General features: G+C 47.9%; 1 protein-coding gene across 3 annotated transcripts in view; it reads left to right on the top strand.

The window, feature by feature from the left end:
* SANBR (SANT and BTB domain regulator of CSR) overlaps positions 1 to 19870 on the top strand; it is a 1021507-nt gene extending 1001637 nt beyond the window's left edge. For all 3 annotated transcript variants that reach the window (XM_069608017.1, XM_069608018.1, XM_069608020.1), the window contains one exon: positions 1292 to 19870. In XM_069608017.1, the coding sequence (XP_069464118.1) occupies positions 1292 to 1328 (37 nt within the window). In that variant the 3' untranslated portion in view covers positions 1329 to 19870. The remainder of the gene's footprint in view (positions 1 to 1291) is intronic.
* The last annotated feature ends 1466 nt before the right edge of the window (positions 19871 to 21336 follow it).

Genomic DNA, 21336 nt, shown 5'->3' with positions numbered 1-21336 from the left:
GCCTGGATTCAAACTTGGGATTGCAAGAGGTTTTGCATAAATGCCAGAGACAAAATATCACCTAGCTGACCATGTGACCGGCATTATAAACATGGTTGCTCATCATACTGTTACACCCAGAGAGCCTACAAACACCTTCATCAGATTGAGTAGTATTTGTATTGGGTCCAGCTATATGAGCCCTTTCAGAAGAGCATTTCCCCCTCTGGTGATGTCCTCATTTGCCCACCTTAATACCTACTGTTTGAAGATTTGGGTACAGGTGGTTATATGTCTGTTTATGCTGGTTGGCGACTGAACCATAGAAAGCCATTTTCCACTACATGAAGCTTTGAAAGCCCTGAATAGTAGATGTATTTCCTTGGCTCCCGTTGGCTTGACCTTACTGATCAAAGTCTTACGATGTAAGCAGAGGCAAGCCATATGCTGAGCTCTGCTGAGGCGCTATCATATTGTGTTCGCAAAGTCATTTACTTCTGGCTTTACCCAAGACTGCTCGAAAACCCATTTCCGGAAAGAGAGTATGCTTGCACATTGTGAAAACGGACGGGTAGCTGCAAGACCCTGCCACAAGCTGGGCGCCTCCTGCCCTGAACACCAAACCCTTCTCGCTCAGCTCTACTTGTGTAGGTGGGCTAACCACAACTGCTAGCCTCCCAGGAGCTTCTCAGTAACGGCACACTGCAACAGTTTCCTCTCAGGTTTGACGGATCTCAGAGCGGGTAAAAGGCATAAATACTAGGGAAACGACAGAAAGAAGAGAAACCGTCATATCCACACAAATACGGGCACAAGCACAGGCTAGTCTACCGTGATACTCTGATCCACTAAAAAGGAATTGATCAAAAAGCTGATTGACCAGTTCAACGAGTTATTGTATTGATGCATGTTGTCTTTTTTGTCTAGCTCCTTATAGTACTCACATTAATCCAGGATTTACAAAATTATAATATCTGCTTAAAAAAAACGGAGCTAGTGGTTTGTAAGCAATTGGGTAGCTCCAAGTATCCCAGGTAATATTACAGAACATTTGTGACACTGCAACTTTGCATGCCATTGGCACTAGGGCAAACATTGTATTCTTGCTATTCATTTTTGCACCACAGAAAAGCTTGCCCTAGTGCTAATATGCGCAATAGGACAAAGCTTTTATAACACGCCCCCAAATCGCCTTATGGCCGAGCCTTGCATCACACCTTTACAGTTGTTGTTTCCTTTAAAACCATCCACCTAACTAGACTGGTCATAATGTCTTTTGCATATGACATGTATTTTAATTTTCTTTATTCAGGTCAAAGACACGCTTTGGACAAGGACGCCCCGCCTAGGAAATCTTCATGGAATGGAAGCAACGTTCTTCAAAAGCGTACTGTAATTGGTGATCTGGAAAGAAAGTTTCTTCGAAAGACTTTAAGTGACCTATTTAATTTTGTATTTATAATCTAAAGCCAAGCAATGCATCCTGTTTAAGCGCACCTGACAAAGGGTATCTTTTAATATTTGTTTTACTTGTAAATACATTAACTATTAAATCCAGTTTTGCCTCTATTTTAGTAGAATTGACAATTGTTCCAGGGAAGTTAGGAAATATTACTTAAAAACGTGTAAAAATGGAAAACTGCTAGTACTGTACATAGAAGCCCCACGCATTCCCCTTTGGCATTTTGACTGGTGGCAACACAGCTGTATGGGCTATTTGCATTGACGGGTGATGCAGATGAAGCAGAGTTGATGGGCAGTGCCGCACCCACTGGCATCAAGTCTACTACTACTTGTCAAGTAAATACCCATTTTCTTGTTGAGGTGTCTGAGAGGTCTTTGTAAAAGAAGGCATTTTACACTGTATTGCAAGCACGAGCACTTACTTTTCATCACATGGTTGCATGAAGGAAACCTTTAATCTGTTCACTTGTACCTTTTCCCCTGTTTCTTTCACTTGCTTGCAAATGTTAGAAGATACGCTGAGCTTTGTGAGGCTTCATTTTGAGAAGTCTGGTTGGCATTTTTAAACGGCAGGAGGTTCTTGGCATCCAAGTGCCCCATGTTTTGCAGAATGGAGACCAAGTTATGGACACCTGGAGGCCCCGCCTCCTCCTTCAACAAGTTTTCACTTTCAAAATGTGTTTTGGGTATGTTGCATTTTGGACCATTGTACTGCCTCTTGCTGCCTTTCCGTTTTTGTCCCTGTTGGACCTCCTGAAACGGAAGCGCTGTATAATATAACAGTGCACACATTCATTTCAGCTGTGTTACGGTTTGGAAGCAGGAAACGCATCAAACTAGCCTTTAAATTGCATGAATTGCAAAGGCATAATTTTCGTTGAAGTGCCATTCAACTGCATGAGTTTGATATTGTTTGTACCTGGCTGCTACAGGAAGTTAAGCCCCTGTCAAAGCAACCTGTTGCTTCATGGCCCCTACCACTGAAGCAAGCTTTGCCTGAACACATGTATCGCCCTACACTCCATGTGTAGTTGTTTTCATCAAGTTCATCTAGGCATTGTCAGAGTTTATTTATTACCTTTGTTAAAGGGATGAGCGAAGGCTGGATTAGAAAGAGGCCTTAGCTGTGGTGGGAGAGAGTGTGGTAGGACAAAACAATGCGCATTTTGGTGTATAAATCTCTTTTTTCGAATAATGGTAAAGGCATAGGTGTGGGAAAGGTATTGGGCAGCACAAGGCAAAAGTTACCTCGGTCAGAGTTTGTGACCTGCGTGTTACTGTCAGATCTTTGCAGCTGTGTAGGTCACTGACAGATTTTTCCTAGGATTAGAACCTATAAGCAACTGAATACCCAGATTTCTTTAGTTCTACTCCTCCTAGACACTACTGCCATTTTGGTGCTCTCGAATCATGGATAAGTAGACAGAAATTAACTCAGCAGACCCATTAGGTACGTACTCCTGCAACATGTTGTTCTAGATCATTCTACATTTCCTACCCTACAGTGTGAATACATGAGCAATCGAGAGGTACTTGGTTTCCTAGTCGCCTTACTGCAAAGTCTTGCAGGTTCTTGGTTCTGCTAGTAGTAGATGTTGCCACTGGTCAGTATTACTTATTTTGTTAGTCTGAAGGCTGGGTGACCAGTAGGCTGAACCTAGTCAGGATTTACACCAACACATTGCCTGCATCTCTGTAATTGAAGCACAGACTTCATCTCTCAAGGCTCCTTAAACCCTACATGAGTCCACCAACATCTTGCTCTCTAATACCTGAAAACGTGTTAAATGCTGCCCTCCGCAAACCTTCACTGGTGGGTCCACACATTCACACGTGCTTCTTGTTAGCCTATAGGTGCCATTTATTAGTAGGACAGCACAGACAAAGGGGTAGGTAGTACAGTCGGAACTGACAGACAAGCAGTACACATTAGTAAATGCAGCTGCAGAAACTGTACACATCAAGCAATATAATTGATTCACGGCTGAGGTTACCCGGATTGATGTAAATGCATTGCCAGGCGATGGAGAAAACATTGCCACTGGGAAGTCATATGTTGGAGATGGTACCCATTTCTTAAGCAACAATGCTATCTCAATAAGGTAAAAAACTAAACATAGTCGATGGGCCACAGTTGCTAGGCAAGGTTTGTACAAAGAAGGGAAATATGATTATCTAAAGAATGGTTGACTTCCCTTATTGGAACTCCCTCTGGAACACGAAAAAGCCAACACGCTGCCATTTCAAAGAAGCCATCGAAGGATGGAGAGTCAGCATCACTAGCAGATAGAGAATATCATTTTCCAACCAACCAAAAGAAACAATCATGACAGAAAATGCAGGACAAGAGAATAGTCTTATTTTCCAGGCAGCCTACATGAACTGTAAAACAAGAGTGTCCATTCTCGGGCATGCCTGTGATGAATTTGCAAATGGTAAATGCATTAATAATTTGCTGATATAGTTGTGCAGACGTGTGATTTCATTGGCAGTTACATTTTTAAAAGATTTGAAATGTGCTATGTTTTTTTTTCCAATATGTTTTTATTGGTATTTATGCATGCAAGCTTAACAATGCATCGTCAGAGACGCCTTTCTCAGTAGGCACTCCAGTAAGATATTACAACGAAGAAGGGAAACAAAACAGAAACGTAAACGGAACACAAATGGGCCCAACGATGGATGAGTCTTTGGGGCTCCAGGGGGGAGTCAGTGGGGAGAACTGTCCACAGAAGGGTGTAGGGGGGAGCTGAATGTTTTAGGTTGACAGGTCAAGGGGGCGGAGCGTTCCGCTTGCACAGGTGCTGGGCTCTGGCGAGGTGCAGGTTTCCCCGGGTCTCGGGGCACCGGAAGGGGGGTTGGGTCGGGCCTAGGACTGCTTGCTGGTGGCAGAGTTGTGTCCTGTTCCGCCTTCCCCGGCACATGAGTGTTTTAAGCCTGTACCCCCATCCAGTGAAGGTTGGGGAGCTGTGTCGCTAGGCCCGGATATTTCCTTGTGTAATCCAGGAAGGGGGACCAGATTTGTTCGAATTTGGCGGTATTGTCGAATCTTATGGCCGTGATTTTTTCCGCCGCCACTGTCTCCCAACATTTGGACCACCACATTTGTATGGCTCGGCCTTCGGGGTTCGTCCAGAGTCTGGCCAGGGGGCGATCTTTGCTGCCGTCAAGAGTTGGATGCATAAATCCGCTATGCGGCCTGTTAGCGGGAACTGGCCCTCGCCCGTAGCTCCCATGAGGACGATGCCCGGGACCCAAGGGAATGTGAGGTCCGTTATCCTTTTGATCTGGTCCTGGACCTCCCTCCAGAACAGTGTGGACTTCGGGCAGGTCCACAGCAGGTGGAGCAGCGTGCCCCGGTCAGGGCAACCCCTACAGCACTGTGGGGGTATGGCCAGGTTGAATTTGTTTATAGCCTCTGGGGTACGGTACCATCTGTAACACACCTTGTAGGCGCCCGCTCTGTTCGTCGTGCATCTGGAGCTCTTGTGGGCCCGGGACCAGATCTGACTCCATTCCTCCGGCTCGATGGTTCTGCCAATGTCTTTTTCCCATTTGAGCATGTACAGTTCTTTTTTGGACGGGTCGAGCAATTTGTATAAGGTCGAAACTTTCCCCTTGGGGGGATTCGACGAGAGGGTCAGCTCTAGGGATGTTAGCTCTCTGCCACCTAGTTTCTTGGCCGCTCCGCTGGATAGCCAGTGCCTGAGCTGGGCATAACGGAATCCTTCCGTCTCGGGGATTGAGAATTTGGCCTTGCATTCCTCTAGGTTTAGCGGGTTCCCATTCACGTAGAAATCCGCCATGGTTCTCAGGCCGCCCTCCTGCCATCTGATAAAGGTGTTTGGGACGAGTCCCCGGGAGAAGTCAGGGTTGCCCCAGATTGGGGTGAGCGGACCTGTCGGGCTTCTGCATTTCCAGAGGTGAGCCACTTTCTTCCAGTTCAACACCATGTTCAAAGTTGCCGGAAGCGGGCCCTTGTCCCTGGGCATGCTGCATGCTTTCATGTGGGGAAGTACTTCAATCGGGGTGGAGCTCCAGTCCTCTTCCAGTTTCAGCCATCTGGCTCGGTTGGTGGTTGTTTTCCAAGCAAAGGCGTGGGAAAGCTGGGCTGTGAGGCAGTATCTGGCCATGTCAGGGACCCCCAGGACGCCGAGGGCAGGCCCATGGACCATGATGGGATTTGCGGTTTCTTGCCCTCCCAGACATATTTCAAAATGGCCCTTTGCAGTTTTTGCAAGGCTTTCGTGGGGACAGTTGTGGGGAGCGCCAGGCAGAAGTAGGGCAGTCTCGGGAGCAGGTTCATTTTGAGTGCCGAGATGCGGCCGAACCAGGAGATTTCCTGCTTACGCCAGCGTCCTAGGTCGTCTCCGAGATCTTTGATTAGTTGTGGGAAATTTGATCTGTATATGTTTTCTGGTTTAGACGGGATCTGGACCCCCAGGTAGTTTACCTGAACTTTGGCCCACTGGATCGGGTAGGAGGCTTGCAGTTGCTTCATGAGGCTCCATGAGGCGGTCCGGCATGTTGACTCCCATAGCTGTGGACTTGCCGATGTTTATCGTAAACCCTCAGGCTTCTTTAAATTCCTCCAGTTTCTTCCATAGGGCCTGCATGGACCCCTCTGCTTGGGTGAGAGTGAGCAGTATAACGTCCGCGCAGACTGTAGCCCCAGTCCAGCATATCGAACGCTTTGTGAGCGTCCAATGAGAGGACCACCAGGGCGGTGCCCACTCCATGACATTGATCGTTCTTCTAATGTTGTCCTGCGTGCTGCGGGCCGGGATAATCCCCGTGAAGTCCGGGTGGTTGATGTCTGGGTGGATGGGGGCTAGTCTGTTGGCCAGGATTTTGGCAAACCGTTTGGCGTCGTTGTTCAGTAGCGTGATAGGTCTGTATGACGCGCTAAGTATGCAGTCTTTGCCCGGCTTTAGGATGAGGAACGTGGAGGACTCTTCCATGGATGGTGTAGTGACCCCCGACGTTAGAAAAGAGTTGAACAGGACAGCCAGCTGCGGAGCCAGGATGTGGGAGAACTTCTTGTAAAATCTTGTTTTGAGTCCGTCTGGCCCGGGGGACGTGTTCTTCAGAGTGCGAATCGTGTCAGATACTTCCTCTGTCGTGATTGGCAGCTCCAGAGCTTCTAGCGCCAGGTGTATCTGGGGCTTCTGGGTGGCCGTCAGGAAACTGGCATGGTCTGGGGCAGCCGTAGGGGGTCCTGCCATGATACCTTCATGATGCTGCGTCATAAGGTCGAGCTTCTCTGCCTCTAGGTAGCGCAGGGTGCCGGAGTGGTCCGACAGGCACTGGATGAAGTTCCTCGTTTGAGTTTTCTTCAGTTTGGGCGCTAGGAGGCGGTTCGCCTTGTTGCTATTAAGATAGCAAAATTGTTTGGTCTACAACAGGGCTCTGGCCGCCCTGTCTGCCTGGTGCATTTCCAATTCTGCCTTTGCACATTTGAGGTCTCGGCCGGTGGCTTTGGCCGGGCGCTTTTTGAAGCTGCTTTCCAGCTCTATTACTTTCCTCTCCAGGTTGGTTTGGTGTAGCTGGTTAAGTTGGCGGAGCCTTTCTGTGGTATTCATGGCTACCCCCCGGATCACTGGCTTCATTGCATCCCAGGTGGTTGCCCAGGTGACGTCCGGGGTGGCGTTCTCCTTGAAATAGTTCACAAGTGTTTCCGCTAATTCGGCATTGATGGCTGTGTCCGAGAGGATGTAGTCTTGGAGTTTCCAGGGCCTATGGTGGGGTTTCGGGAGTCTCTGAGTGCGTAGGCTCAAAGTCACTGGCGCGTGGTCTTAGATGGTGATGTGTCCTATGTCAATACCCTCAACGCAGGGGGCCAGAGGGCTAGAGGCTAGTATCAGGTCAATCCTCGAGTATCCCTTGTGTACATGCCACAGGTATTGTGTAGTCTCTTGCTCCTTGGTTGGGGAATCTCCAGATGTCTAAGGTTTCTGTTTCCCTTAGGAATTCGACCAAGGCTAGGGCGTTAATGAAGTCCTCTCTCGAAGGCGGGAGGGTTTTGTCCAAGTTGGGGTCTGGTGGCAGGTTGAAGTCCCCCCCAATGAGCAACTGGCCTCTGGCGAAGGCGGCTATAGTCGGCAGGAGTTTACGGAGGAAGGGGCCTTGGTCCTTGTTGGGGCTGTAGATGGCGAACAGGGTGATCGGTAGCTCGACCAGTAGCCCTCTGAGTAGCAAGTATCTGCCCTCCGGATCCTTTTTGGTGGTGACTTGGGTTAGGGGCAGATTGCCGCTGATGAGGATCGCGACCCCTCTTTTTTTTTTGTTTCGTCGAGGCAAATAAGCATCTTGGATAGCTTCGGAAGTTGATGCGCTTTTCGTCAGGCTCCACGAGGTGCGTTTCTTGGATGAAGACTATATCCGAGCCCAGGCGAGCTAGCTTTTGCTCCACGAGTTTCCGTTTCCTGGGTGTGTTAAGGCCCCAGACGTTCCAGGTCGTCACTTTAATAGCCTGCTCCGGGGTCCCCATCCGTGGCATCTATGGAAAAGTGTTCTGTCGCCCTCTGCCGCATCGAGTTCCCTCTGACGAGTTTGGTTTGACCTTATTCTGCTAAATTAAAACCACTGAGTGAACTTCCAGGTCAGCCTTAAGCCAACGGGACAGGCGACCGGTCCAACACACCAAGTCAGTTGGAGGCAACGGTGCCTCTTATGTAACCGGTGAAACTGATGGGGGGAGCCATGTGGGGGACTCCAGGGAGTGCCATTCCGGTAGTCTATCGGACCCCGGCGGGATGCTCAGGGGCCTCCATGGCATGCAAAATTCGGGGAGTTAGGTAGTTCCTGTTGGACAAGCCCCGGGTGGGCGGGTCGTCCGGACCTTGGGCCGCTGGATTCATGTGTGTGATCTCCATCTAGTGCAAGGGCCTGGGTTGCCAGAAGTTGCAGGCTGGCGAACTGCCCGATCTTGAGAGGCAGTCCTCAGGCTCAGCCGTTGTCGTTCTTCTTGTTTTTGGCGGGGGGGTAGCGCGGTCTGCGCCGTCTCTCGGCTCGGGTCCAGGAGGTCTGGGCGGGTTCGTTGGCTGCATCCGGCATCTCCTCTGGGTTCATGAAAATTGCCGCTTCTCTGGGGGTGTGGATGTGGCGGGTTTTGCCTTCGCAAGCGAAAAATAGAGAGGTGGAGAATCCCCAGAGGTATGCGATATTCCTCTCGCAGAGCCAGTTGGCCAGTGGTTTCAGGGCTTTCCTCTTTGCCAAGGTGACTGCCACTAAATCTTGGTATAGGGAGATTACCGCGTCCCGGAAGAGTACTCAGCGGGAGGTTCTAGCCTTGCGCATGATCTCTTCTTTGATCTTAAAGAAATGCACCCTCACTAGGACATCTGGAGGGGAGACGTTGCTTTGCCTAGAGCTGGTTCTGTGGACTCTGTCGAGCTCCAGAGGGGCCCCGTCTGGGAGGGTTAGAACGAAGCGCAGGGGGTCGGTAACGTAGGGCCCCAGCTCTGCATCGGAGATTGTGGGGGAATACCCCTCAGGCGGATGTTGTTGCGCCTGGATCTGTTCTCGGCGTCCTCCTGTTTCAGCTCCAGGACCTCGCACCTGGCCTCAAGCACTACAATTTGGTATACTCTCTTGTCGATTTCAAAGTTCTGCTTGAATAGGGTGGTTTCTATTTCTTCCGTTCTTGACTCTATTTCGCCCACCCTCTTGTCCAAGGTGGAGATCTTGCCTTTCAGTTCCTCTGTGCCTTTTTGGTATTCTTTAGTGATCGCCGCAAGGAGCTCTTGGAGATCCCCTTTTGTGACCCCCTGCGCTGATTGGTCGAGGCTGGCCTCCACCTGGGTCCCCGAGCTGGGCTCTTCGGAGTGCTCTCCCCGTTTGGGCTTCTCCGTCGTGGATTGCCGTGAACAGGGCGGAGATGTCCGCTTGTTTCGGGGGTCTGGTGTTCCTGGACATTCTGGGGTGCGGGTCGCTAGGCCTTTTGGTGCGGCCCCCCAAGTCGATCACCAGCTGAGGGAACTTTGTCCTGACTTCTGCACGTGTTGGCTGAGGCAGTGCTAGGTTCCCGTGCATACGGTGTGCAGAGCTGTGGCTCCTGGTTCAACAGGCGTATCGGAAACCCGTGGCGGAGGGTGGGTGCACAGATGGTCCGGGAGATGCCAGGTCTGTTAGTTTGGGAGGGTTCTCTTGGTGCTGGTAGGGCCTGGGGAGTACAGGTGCCATGTCTTGGGTGCTGGGGTGGGCTCCCCGAGTCCGGCGGGGTCAACCGGCGTGCAGCGTGCCCAGGCCCTTGACTAGGGCCCCGAAATTGCAGTGCCGGCAGTTCGCGGCCTGTTACCAGGCTTTGGGGGGTCAGCGAGAGGCGACCAGGGGTCTGCAGACTGTTGGTTGCGGGCGATGTAGGCCCTGGTGCGCTGCGTAGTATCCGGGGCACCAGCAGGGTGAATGGGACAGGCTGTCGGCAGGAATCCTTCAGATGTGCAGCAGGAGGCTGTGTGGAGGCAGGCTGTGGCACAATGTTTTGCAAAGGCCCCAGCAGATCTTATTGGCCCTGCTCCCAGAGGCAGGAGGCAGGAGGGGGGTCAAGGAGCAGAGCGATGGTCCTCCTGGCTGATGTTTGGGGTTGCACTCCCCCACCGCCTCGGCTGTCCCCCCGCGCTGGGGTAGCTTGTTTCAGAGTCAAGGGGGGGAGGGTGCAGGTATCTCCTCAGGACGCAGGTGTGAGGCTGGTCGCAGGTTGCGGTTAGGGATGCTTGGGGAGAGTGTCTCTGCCTCCCCGACCCCACCGCCGGTGTGCAGGGGGTGCGTGATGTGAGCAATGATCTCCCGGTCTGGGGGGCCCACCGGCCCGCCGCACTCCCCAGTGCGGCCAATGCGGGCGTACCTGACAACGAGCGGGGCCGCCATACCCACAGAGCTCACCGCCTATGATGATGTCTACGCCGGGCGGCGGGAAAGAGCAGGCACCTCTTCAGTAGGGTGCGGATCGCCTCCAATGCTGCTGGAGACTATGGGGATTCTGGAGACTCTGCCGCCGCATCTCTCTCTCCTCCTCCTCGGCAGGTGCCCCTCCTGCTGCACCCGGGGACCCAGCCGGACGAAGGGGCTGCTCTTCATGCAGTGGGGCACGCTGCTCTCATGGATGGCTGCACACCCGGGTGTAGGGGAGAGCAGGCGCCCCACCAGCAGGGCGTGGATCGCCTCCGGTAAACGAAGATTCGGGGGAGGAGACTCTGCATCCACACTCCACACTCCTCAACCCCAGCGGGCGTCTCCCATGCCACGCACCGGTCCCGACACGGGGCAGGCAGTCCTCTGTGGACAGGGACATGCAGGGAGCCAGACGCCGGTGTGCTGCAGGTTGGTGCTGGGGTGCAGGCACGGAGCGGGCCCCAAGGGGAATTCATCCAGTCGGTGGGGCGGTCCAGGTGGCCGCCAAGGCCCACACTTTATGCAGCGGGTGTGGTGGTATCACAGACTATTTGATTTGACACATTCTTGATGAAGGTCTGCTGAGGGGGACCCTGCTGCCATTTAACCAGGCAGTAGAGGCTCCTGTCCTGGAATTGTGGGCAAAACCTGCTGCGATCCTGACTGTGGACAGGCACTGTGACAAATCTGACAAAACCGTCACTGACTGCCCGGAGAAGGTCTTCCCCCATGTGGCCAGGGAAGGGCAGAAGCTCCCTGAAGCCAACCCTGGGGTTGGCTATGTTGGAAGACCACATGGGGGAGTCCAACCTCGGGTGAGTGCAGGCAGTTCAACATGGAAAATACATAATAACTCCCTACCCCGAAAGGGACCGATATTAATAATGCTCTATATCCATCTCAAACTTGTGTTGGTATACTGTGCAGTAGAAAATATTGAAATTCATGGGCAAATGCATTTTGATTCCCATGAATCCACTGGGACAAGGAAGAGGACAAGAGCAATGCAAATTAACAACAACAAGAAACATGTGATGCAGTCTAGTTGTTCTGATCAGGTGACCTATACCGGGAAGTTTAAAAGCTACGGCAAGATTGAAAGATGGAGAATCTCCTCTCCTGATGTGGTTTCGGGATGCAGATAGGTCGTGGTGTGCAGCAGAGCAGAAGAATGCTCGGGAAGACGGCAGGAGAGACTCGAGACCAGGAGGACTGCTGTCACAATGCACAGAGCAGTGGAAACTCTGACGTGAATGCCAGAGCAGTGAGAAGACCAAGAGTGCAGGAGATGCCGACTTGAAGAGAAGGAAGACCGCTTCAGCGGAAACCACTTGCAGAGGATGCCGAAGCAGCCAGAAACTACTGATGAGCCCAGGCAAGCAAAGGTGGACACCAGAGTGCTTCGCTGCGTGACCCGCACAACGATTGAGAAGGGAGGGCTCCTTTCAGAGTTTGTAAACAAGATACCTAGAACATTTAAGCAAGCAATCATAGTGTCACAAGCAAGAGATCGGGAAAACCAGGGAATCCCGAGCAGGGGAAGTAGTGAAAAAGAACAAGCATTGACAACAGCCACCAGTGGAGGGGCAAGAACCCAATATTGGTGGGGAAACTCTATGAAGTCTGGCAACATCTTGGCAGGAGAGAATACCAGGCATGTGAAGAGAATAAAAGACTTAAGTATAATGCAAGTAAACCTGAGTAATACCTGGCAGGAGAGTATACCAGATGCATTGTTTGGAGACCTATGAACTATGATGATTGAATAAAACCTGGCAGGAGAGTATATCAGGTGATTTGTTTTGGAGCATTGTTGATTTGGATGCTTATGTAAAACCTGGCAGGAGAGTTGTGAGAGCTCAGCAATATGAGGCTCACAACTGAGTTTAGTTTTCTCAAGGTTTGACATTTTATTTTAAACAAAAACAATGAATTAACCCTAACTAAACCTACTCTACCAGGGAAATCCATGCCTTGTCTAGAAACAAGGAAAAAACTCCTAGCATACACAAAACTAACTCTTACACTAAACAACAAAACATTCTGATTAAAGCATAAACAACATAAATAAAAGATTACCACATAACCAAGGTCTTGGATGATTTCTACTTGTTATGGGCAGATTCCGCTCCCCTAGAAATGTCCAAAGTCAATTTTTGCCTAGGAGAAATCAAGTCTTAAAACAGTTCTTTAAAAGTTCCAAAGAAACAAAAAGTCACTCAAACAAAAATCCACGGGTAACGGTTTCTTCTTAGTTAGATGAAAAGCTTCCCTTTCAAAGTTTCACAAAGAAAACGGCACCAATGGTAATCCTGGATAATGTTCAAAGAGAAAGTACCAATTCCACTTTGACAACAACTTTACTTTTGTAACTTCTGCAGTGTTTGAATGCAATTTGTCAGGATGCTTCTCCTAAGGGAGTTGCTCTCTCCTTGGCAACTTCCTCCTGCCAGTATTACGGCAAAAGCAGGCTTCTTTGCTTCAAAGACTGCATCAAAATGAAAATGTTCTAACAAAATTCTAGACAACCACAAGTACTTCTGCTTCGACTGAATATTGTGTAAATAAATGTGTTATGCAGCTTAAACAAGACTCTTGGACCCCTACTGGTTGGCAAGGCACTGTTCTTTCTACTTCTACATGAAAAGGCATACTGTTTGCATTTACTATAAGTCTTATAGCTACCACAAAATCTGCCTTGGCTTCTAACTGCCACAGTTCCAGCTTCACAGATTCTCGATCAGTTCTGGTTACAAGAACTCAGCTCCCTTCCTCATCTTCATGTGCACCTTCTTGTCTCCAGGGTTTCCCGAAAGCTGCAATGCCACTCTCCGAGTTGTATATTACTTTGTCACCCTTGTATCAGAAAACTCTGGGGTTGCATCCGCTTCAAGAACTTCGAAACTACAAGGTTCCGTTCCAAATTGGGCTAGTTTCCCCTTTGTAAGGTTCTGTCTACTGGCTTGGGTAATATTTGTTCTACTTGTGCCACCATTAAATGTTTGTCTAAAATGTTACAAGGGCCAAGGTTCACTTCAAAATAAGATTTAGGCATAAGCAGTTTCTATTTCGTGGTAAAATCCAACTTGCTACTTGCGTTGATTGATTAGTTATTTATTATGCGCCTATACACAAGTGTATCAAGGCGCAACAAGGCAAGGGAGGAGAACAGTGGGAAGACAAGACAAACGATCTTTTGAATGGATTGTGTCCTCCCATGTATTCCTTATCTTTGATATTTCCAATATCCCAGCTTTGCTGCTTTGGGAAAAAAAAGTCAGCAAATGGGCACTGTGCGTTGATCTTTGTCGAGTCGATGTCCCTCGGAGGCCTCACTCTCCATCACTGCAGGTATATGTAGCACGTGCCGTGCCCGTTGGCCTCAGTTCTGTTTTTCTGCGCTTTCAGCTTCGGATGCGTAACGCCTCGTTCCTGACAGGAATATTTGCGAAAAATTTCTTCGAAATGTATTCGAAATCTCATCACCATCTTGAGTTTTCATCGCGAAATGGCTGCATCTTCCGCGTCGTTTACTCCACGATCCGGCTTCAAGAATGCCGTAGATGCGGTGCAAAGATGTCCGTGACGGAATGACGGACCCTCACAGGATCTGCCTGTGGTGCCTGCGGTCGAATCACCCGTCTTCGGAGTACGAGGACTGCCTGTCTATGACGGCCAAAGCCTTGAGAGAGCGTAGAGGGGAGCTTGCGGCAGGTAAGCCCCAAAAATCCCCTTCTACTCCATTTAAACAAAAAACCTCTGATGAGTCGAGGACAGTTTTTCCTCACCGAAAAAGGTCCAAATGTTCCTGTTCACGAGGTAGTTCACACCATTTGTCGACCTCCAGGCATAGTAAGAAAAGGAGCAATAGGTTGCCATCTTCCTCGTCATCTAGTTCACCCGAATGGGTCGTTTGCCCCACCAAATCTAGTTCACCGGCCCAGTGGGAGGAGTTTAGATTCCGAATGTAAAGGGTTTTCGAGAACTCAGCAGTGCCCCCTTCGATAACACCTAAAGGCGATGCTCCGGTCGAAAGACCTCAGAAGCACAAGAGCCATGCATCTTCGGACCTGGCTGCCAAGTCTCCTCGAGAGCGATCTCATCCCTCGAGTCGAGAAAATGTCACCTCAAAGACTAAAATACCGACATCATCGACGTCGAAGGAGTCCACTATGACAGGACAGAAAAGTGCGTCATCGACGCCATCAGCACCGATATCGGTGGAGAAGCCATCGACGCCTTGAGTGTCGACCTCCTCAACACCACATGTGTCAATTCCATTGACACAATGTCGAAGCCATCGATGCTACTGTTGAAGCCATCATCGCATTTGTCAAGGCCATCGACGTTGATGTCGAAATTTTTTATGTTTTCGGCTCCTGTGACAAGGAACATAATGTCAACTTCATTTGAAAAAACCTACACTCCTCTACCACGTTCAGACTTCTTCAAATGCCTCTCTCCAATATATAGAGATGCAGAGGAGTCCTCTGATGAAGTAAGACCCTTTGAACTACAATTAGTGCCTGTGGTGCTCATATCCGAGGACTCACACATGAAAAACTTGAGAGTGCCTTCATGAGGCTAGTGGGATTGACACCTCTGCTGAGGTTGAATTTGGAAGGACAGACTCTGGTGCCCACGTTGAGGTAACATACAGACAGCTAATGTCAAGGGTCATGGAATACATGGGATGGTCGAGACCCACACCGGTTTTTGAGCAGGATGATCTCACCGACATATTGGAAAGAGGGCCACAGGAGGATCCAATTGTCCATTTTCACCAAACCTTGCAAAAGAGGGTGGATTCTAATTGGGAAGCACCAGAGGTTGTTCCTGCTGTAAATAAAAAACTGACAGCTAAGTACAGAGTTTGTAGCTCTGAACCTTTTTACCTCTCCAAGCACCCAACTTTAGAAAGCCTTGTAGTGCAGGCAGCCACTTCCACAGGTAGACAAAATGCCTACCCTACCATATCCCAGGATATAGATGACAAACTGTATGATACCATGGCCAAAAAGGTTTTTTCGGCCGGCAGTATGGCTTTAAAATCTGCCAATGCTACGTGCACGCTAGCAAGGTTAACACACACTTTGGGGGTGGAATTCTATGGCGGCCGACCATATCCCCGAAGGGGATGAGCGTAACGGTTTCCTTAACATCGTCATGGATGGGAAAGACGCAATGTGCGAATCCCTCCAGACTGTTCTCGACTCTATTGACAGTATCAGCAGAGCTATGGCGGGTAGTACAATGATACACATATTTGCTTGGTTGCGAAAGTCAGGATTTGCCCCAGACATACAATCCAGGCTTCTCAGCATGCCCTTTGACGGCACACATTCATTTGGAAACAAAGCTGATGAGAGTTTGGAGAAGCTGCAAACTTCCAAGGCAGCAGCAAAATCCCTTGGAGCTACTATAAAACAAACTTCAAACCGCCCCACAGGTACACCTTGGAGGGGTAGGTCCTTTCACCATTACTCCACATTTGGAAGAGACAGAGGACAGCCAGGTCAGAGGACAAAGACGATTCCCCCGTGGTGGACGGGGAAGAAATACTAAAACCGCAACTGCAGCGGCTGCCTTACCTTTAGCCACTTAGTCAGCCGCTCCAAAATCTCTCTGAGGTCTTAGTTTACAAGACTGCTGTAGGAAATGGCAGGCTATTACTTCAGATGCTTGGGCATTGGAAACAGTTGCCCATGCCCAAGGTTACTGCCTACCTTTCCTGCAAAAACCTCAGAGTCATCCACCGAGAAACTCCTCTTTGAATGTTCTAGATCCGCTCCTTATGCAGGAGTTTTTACCCTGCTAGAGAATGGTGCTATAGAACCAGTACCTGTAGCAGAGATGAACAATGGTTAGTACTCCTCATATTTTCTAATTCCCAGCAAGGACGCAGGATTGAGACCCATCTTGGTTTTAAGAAAGTTCCTCAGGAAGGACAAGTTCAAGATGGTAACCCTTCCTCAGCTCCTTCAGGCCCTCCAGCTTCAGGATGTGTTGGTATCATTGGACCTTGAGGATGCTTACTTTCATGTGCCGATCTATCACAAGCACAGACAGTACCTGAAGTTCGCTGTTGGCGGGTTCTCATTATCAGTTTCGGGTTCTGCCATTTGGGCTTCCTCCGCCCTAAGGGTTTTCACCAAACTAATGGCGATGGTGGCAGCGAGTCTCAGGAGAGAGGGGATTCACATCTACCCCTACCTGGACGATTGGCTGATCAGGGCCAGTTCCCCAGAACAGGCCCTGAAACATCTCAGCTACACCTGTCACTCCCTTCACAGGCTGGGCTTCTCCCTCAACTTCAAGAAGTCCCACATGATAACATCACAAAGACTCCAATTCATCGGAGCAGTCCTAAATGCATCCCTGGGAAAAGCCTCGCCACCAGAGGTGAGGGCTCAAGACATTCTGCAGATGGTGACAAAATTCCAGAATGCCCAACATCTACCGGCCTTTGATTTTCTGAGGTTGCTCGGTCTCATGGCATCCTGCATTTTTCTGGTGCCAGAGGCTTGCCTGAGAATGAGATCTCTCCAATGGGCTCTCAGGACACACAATTCTCAGGAAGGCTGTCGGATCTCCTACAAATCCCAAACAGTGTCTCACTGATCTCCAGTGGTGGGCCTGTCAGCAGAACATCTTGAAAGGAGAACCTTTTTGGCAGCCATGGCCGGAGATAACGGTAGTGATGGACGTTTCACTCACGGGGTGGGGAGCCCATACCAACAATTTGACCATCAGCGGTCGTTGGTCTCCATCGGAGTCCAAACTACATATCTACCTTTTAGAGTTGACGGCAATCATACTAGCGCTGAAGGCCTTCCTGCTCTCTGTAGGGGGAAAGAATGTCCTGATAATGACGGATAACAGTGGCCATGTACTACCTCAACAAGAGAGGAGGTGTAGGGTCACTACCACTGTGCACAGACGCAATGCAGCTCTGGTTTTGGGCAATACTAGAAGGAATCTCTCTGCCGTTAGTTCATCTAGCCGGAGAGAAGAAAACAATGGCAGACGCTTCGAGCAGGCAGAGCACAATCTCCAACGAGTGGAAAATGGTTCTGGACGTCCTTCAGGAAATCTTCACCATTTGGGGAACCCCTGAAGTAGATCTGTTCATGACCAGTGCCTACAGGAAGTGCGAACTGCACTGTTCAAGGGAATTTCCCCGAGAGGAGCTCTAGGAGGCGCGTTCATGGTGAACTGGGAATTTCCACTCCTATACGCATTTCCTTCAATTCCTGTCATTCCTTATGTAATCAGGAGGTTGAGAATGTTCGGAAATCCATGATCCTAGGTGCCCCGGACTGGGCCAGGAGGACCTGGTACCCGGACCTTCTGGACATGTCCATCTTCGCTCCCATACATCTTCCGCAAAGAGAGTACCGTCTCTTGTGAGAGGAGGGTCGGGTTCTCCATCCAGATATCAGGACTCTCAGCCTTCACGCATGGTTTCTGAGAGGCTGAGATACAAGTATTGGTACCACCCGGACAACGTAATAGAGGTTTTGCTTTCGGCCAGAAGGCCAGCAACCAAATCTGTATACCCCTGCCGCTGCAATAAGTTCTGCAGCTGGTGTAGAGATAAGAATGTTGATCCTTTCTCATGTAATACACCAATGGTGTTATCCTTTCTATTATGCCTGGCAAATCTGGGGCTCCAGATTGTTACCATCAAAGGATATCTGGCAGTGCTTTCTATTTTTAAGCGCACTTCAGAGGAAGTCTCCTACTTTAAGATTACTTTATTAGTACCATTTTAAAGGGACTGACTAATGTTTACCCGCCAATCCCGTTTCAAGTCCCACTATGGGATCTCAACTCAAAACCGCTAGTGTGAAAGAAGGAGTTCTGTCCTCTCCTCTTACATTTTTTTCCTATCCACTATCATAGATAGCCCACCCACCAACGTACCATATGGAAAGGTGATGTGCCCTGAGGAACAGTTAGCTCTCTCTGTCTCTTTGTGAAAGGGAATATTGTGGTCTATAACGTCTGTAAAACCTAATATATGTATGAGTTTCCTGTCCAGAGTAAATTAGTTCAATTTCCGTCACTGTTTAACCTTTTTGAAAACATTTTGATTGTGACGTGAGCTTTGAAGTGCGCCTGCTGACCTAGAGATTGCAAGGTTGTAAACCAACCACAAATGACTCCTTTTCACACCACACACAAACTGGGGAAATCAGGGATTCTCTTGTGAAGAATATCTGAGCATTGCATTCCTAAAAGTGATTAAACAGATTACATAAACATACTTTAAAGTATTTCAAAATAGCAAACGTTGGTTTTACACCGTAAGAGCCTGTTAGGTATAACTATTTCGGCAACCTGTCTCTAATCCAATCAGAAGGAAGTACAATAAAGATGTACAGTTTTTACCCACTTGAAATGTTCTTATCAGGATACAGAAAGTACCCAGAGGCGAATTTTCATATAAATGCATTCGAATCCGTTTCCACGTCAGTTTCGTAGTCTTATTATTCTAATCTGTAGACACCAATGGCATGCCTGGGAAAATACATTCATTTACAACTTTAATTTTCCATTGGTTTACAAGTGCTGTAATTTGTTTGTGATTGCACAGCATTCTTGTGATTTGTAAGTACAAATCCATAATTTTTTAAAAATAGTTACTAATTATATGATTTGTTTTTTATTAAATGCTTACTTTGACTTCATTTACACTGATGATGTAGTATTTGGAATTAACATTAAATCTTTCATAGATAAATAAAATGGATCGTTAATTGGAGAACTTGACATTGTTTAGGAAATGTTAAATTATAGAGTGAGAGGTAGCTGACACCGGAAATGTCAAGTTACTTTTTGTGACTGTGACTAACTTCTGTAAGCTATACCATGCACAACATTGCACTGTATAAAGGAGAGGTTTGATAAAATAGGATGCATGGTTTTTTTATCTAAATGGCGTACTGCCTCTGGAGGAAGTATTCCAGGACTACCATTACTGTTGGCGTCTCTCTCTTTGTGGGGAGAGAAGTAAATGTACTGTTGAAAATGTGCAGTCCTCAAACACAAATGCTTTTTGTTCACCATGCCTTTGGTTCCCACTTTAAGCCCAAATCATTTAGGAATTCTCAAACTAGAAGAACAGATTACATGTTGTAATCGTGACCAACTATGTGAATATCAAAAGGCCCTGGACAGTTTATCAGGCAAACGGCAGTGTTTTTTCTAAATGTCATCTTTCCCTATAGAGAACCCATTAGTTATGAATACATGTTGGAAAAGTGTCTGTAGTGATACGTTTTTACATACAGGAATTTAAGGTTTACTTTACTCTCCCTTGTTGTAAGGACATGGGCATACAATAAATTGATGTTTGACAAGGCCAGTATTACCACCATTCTGCATTGCACTTTTATCCTGCATTAACCTTGAAATCTCGTCATCTTAGAATACACAAATAAAGATGTAAATCTGTATTCAAATCTTTTATTGTGTAACATTCCATTTGTGAAACACTAGGAAAATAAATGAAATGAAAATATGAAAAACATCTCTGAATACAATGGGAATAATTGGTGGGTCAGAATTCTCAAAGGCTTATAAAGCCCTATGTTTGTTTGTTGGAGTTTGGTGCTATTTTAACAGACAACTTGGAACTTCTGTGAATCCAGCGATACAGTCCTATCAGTGTCTGTGGCATTGGGAGACACCTCTTTAAGTTAAGCGTAAAACACAAAAGCAGATTTTAACAATTTCAGTACTTTACTTTTTAAATCGGTTTTAGTGATGTTGAAAAATATTATAGTTCATAGTTTTAACTTTAGAATTCGACTTTTCTTTTGTAAAAATTGTATTTCGTTTTATTCCTACATTGGCAAATGGGCTATAATATGAATTTTAATTCAAGATTTCTTTTCATTGTACAATTGTTATTCTGGCTGATTGACTTGCTTGCCTATGTTTCTGTGTAGGTGTTTTATTTTTTTAGGTGGGGGATTTCATGATCCAACCGAAGGAGGGGCTTTGCCATATCACCCTTCATAGGCAAGACCAACTGTAATCACACTCCGCTGCCTGCATATGGTGTCACTGGAGACACTGAATCTGGTACATGCTCATCTTCGCAGGTCATTTAGATTGTTCCAAACAGGTGGTGCTATTCAGGTGCCCTTCAATTTCCAACAGAACTTCACTACTGCACCCCGGAAATCATTTGCCCTGTCTGCATACTAGGAAATGTATTTCTGCTATGTGCGAAGCAAGTCCTGCATGTGCTAGAAATAGAAAATAATATTTCTCGGTTGGATGAGCTGCACAGGGGACGTATACCCACATTTTTGTTTCTAGCGTGCAACACTCCATTGCTAGAAATAGAAAATTAATATTGCTAAGAGAGAGAGAGAGAGAGAGAGAGAGAGAGAGAGAAACCATCTTGCCCCACTACTGTAGAGGGGCCCGTCGAGGTCTCAGTGTTGACTGGGGGCATTCTTTTGGGGTGAGCCTGTCCTCTCCTGCAAGAGCTTATTTACATTTTTTGGAGTCAAATAATTGAAATGGTTTAGGGATTCAGCGAGTTACCAATCATCTGAAATTCAGGTGGCTCAAACTGCTTTGAAAAGAACTGACACTAACACACTGATCAAAGGTTTGCTATAGACCAATGCAAGGAGCAGAAGCCAACACTATCCTTCCTACTAATATGGCTTTCAATTTGAGCACTTTTCTTTCTTACAGTGTGAAGGATGCTGCATGGCCATCGTGCATGTGTTAAAAAAAATGATGCATCCTCATTTTCAATGGCAATATGATGCTTTGTGCTGGGGAAGCTGTTCCGTAGCTTAGCTCACTAAACAAACGTCGATATCAAGCTCATCATACAGGTTTGAAACTGCAAAAAAAAAACAGTGGTTCTCCGTTAGGTTGCCATGGTTAGGGTATACTTTGCTGTTAAGGGAAGGACTCAAACTCATTGTTTTTCAGTGAATGCGTGTACTCTTCTCTAGCCTCATTACATGT

The sequence above is a fragment of the Ambystoma mexicanum genome, chromosome 4q (assembly GCF_040938575.1).
Source record: "Ambystoma mexicanum isolate Mex_15411 chromosome 4q, UKY_AmexF1_1, whole genome shotgun sequence".
Classification (NCBI taxonomy): Eukaryota; Metazoa; Chordata; class Amphibia; order Caudata; family Ambystomatidae; genus Ambystoma; species Ambystoma mexicanum.
Note: the sequence above shows the minus strand (reverse complement) of the source record. Positions and strands in the feature narration are given on the sequence as shown.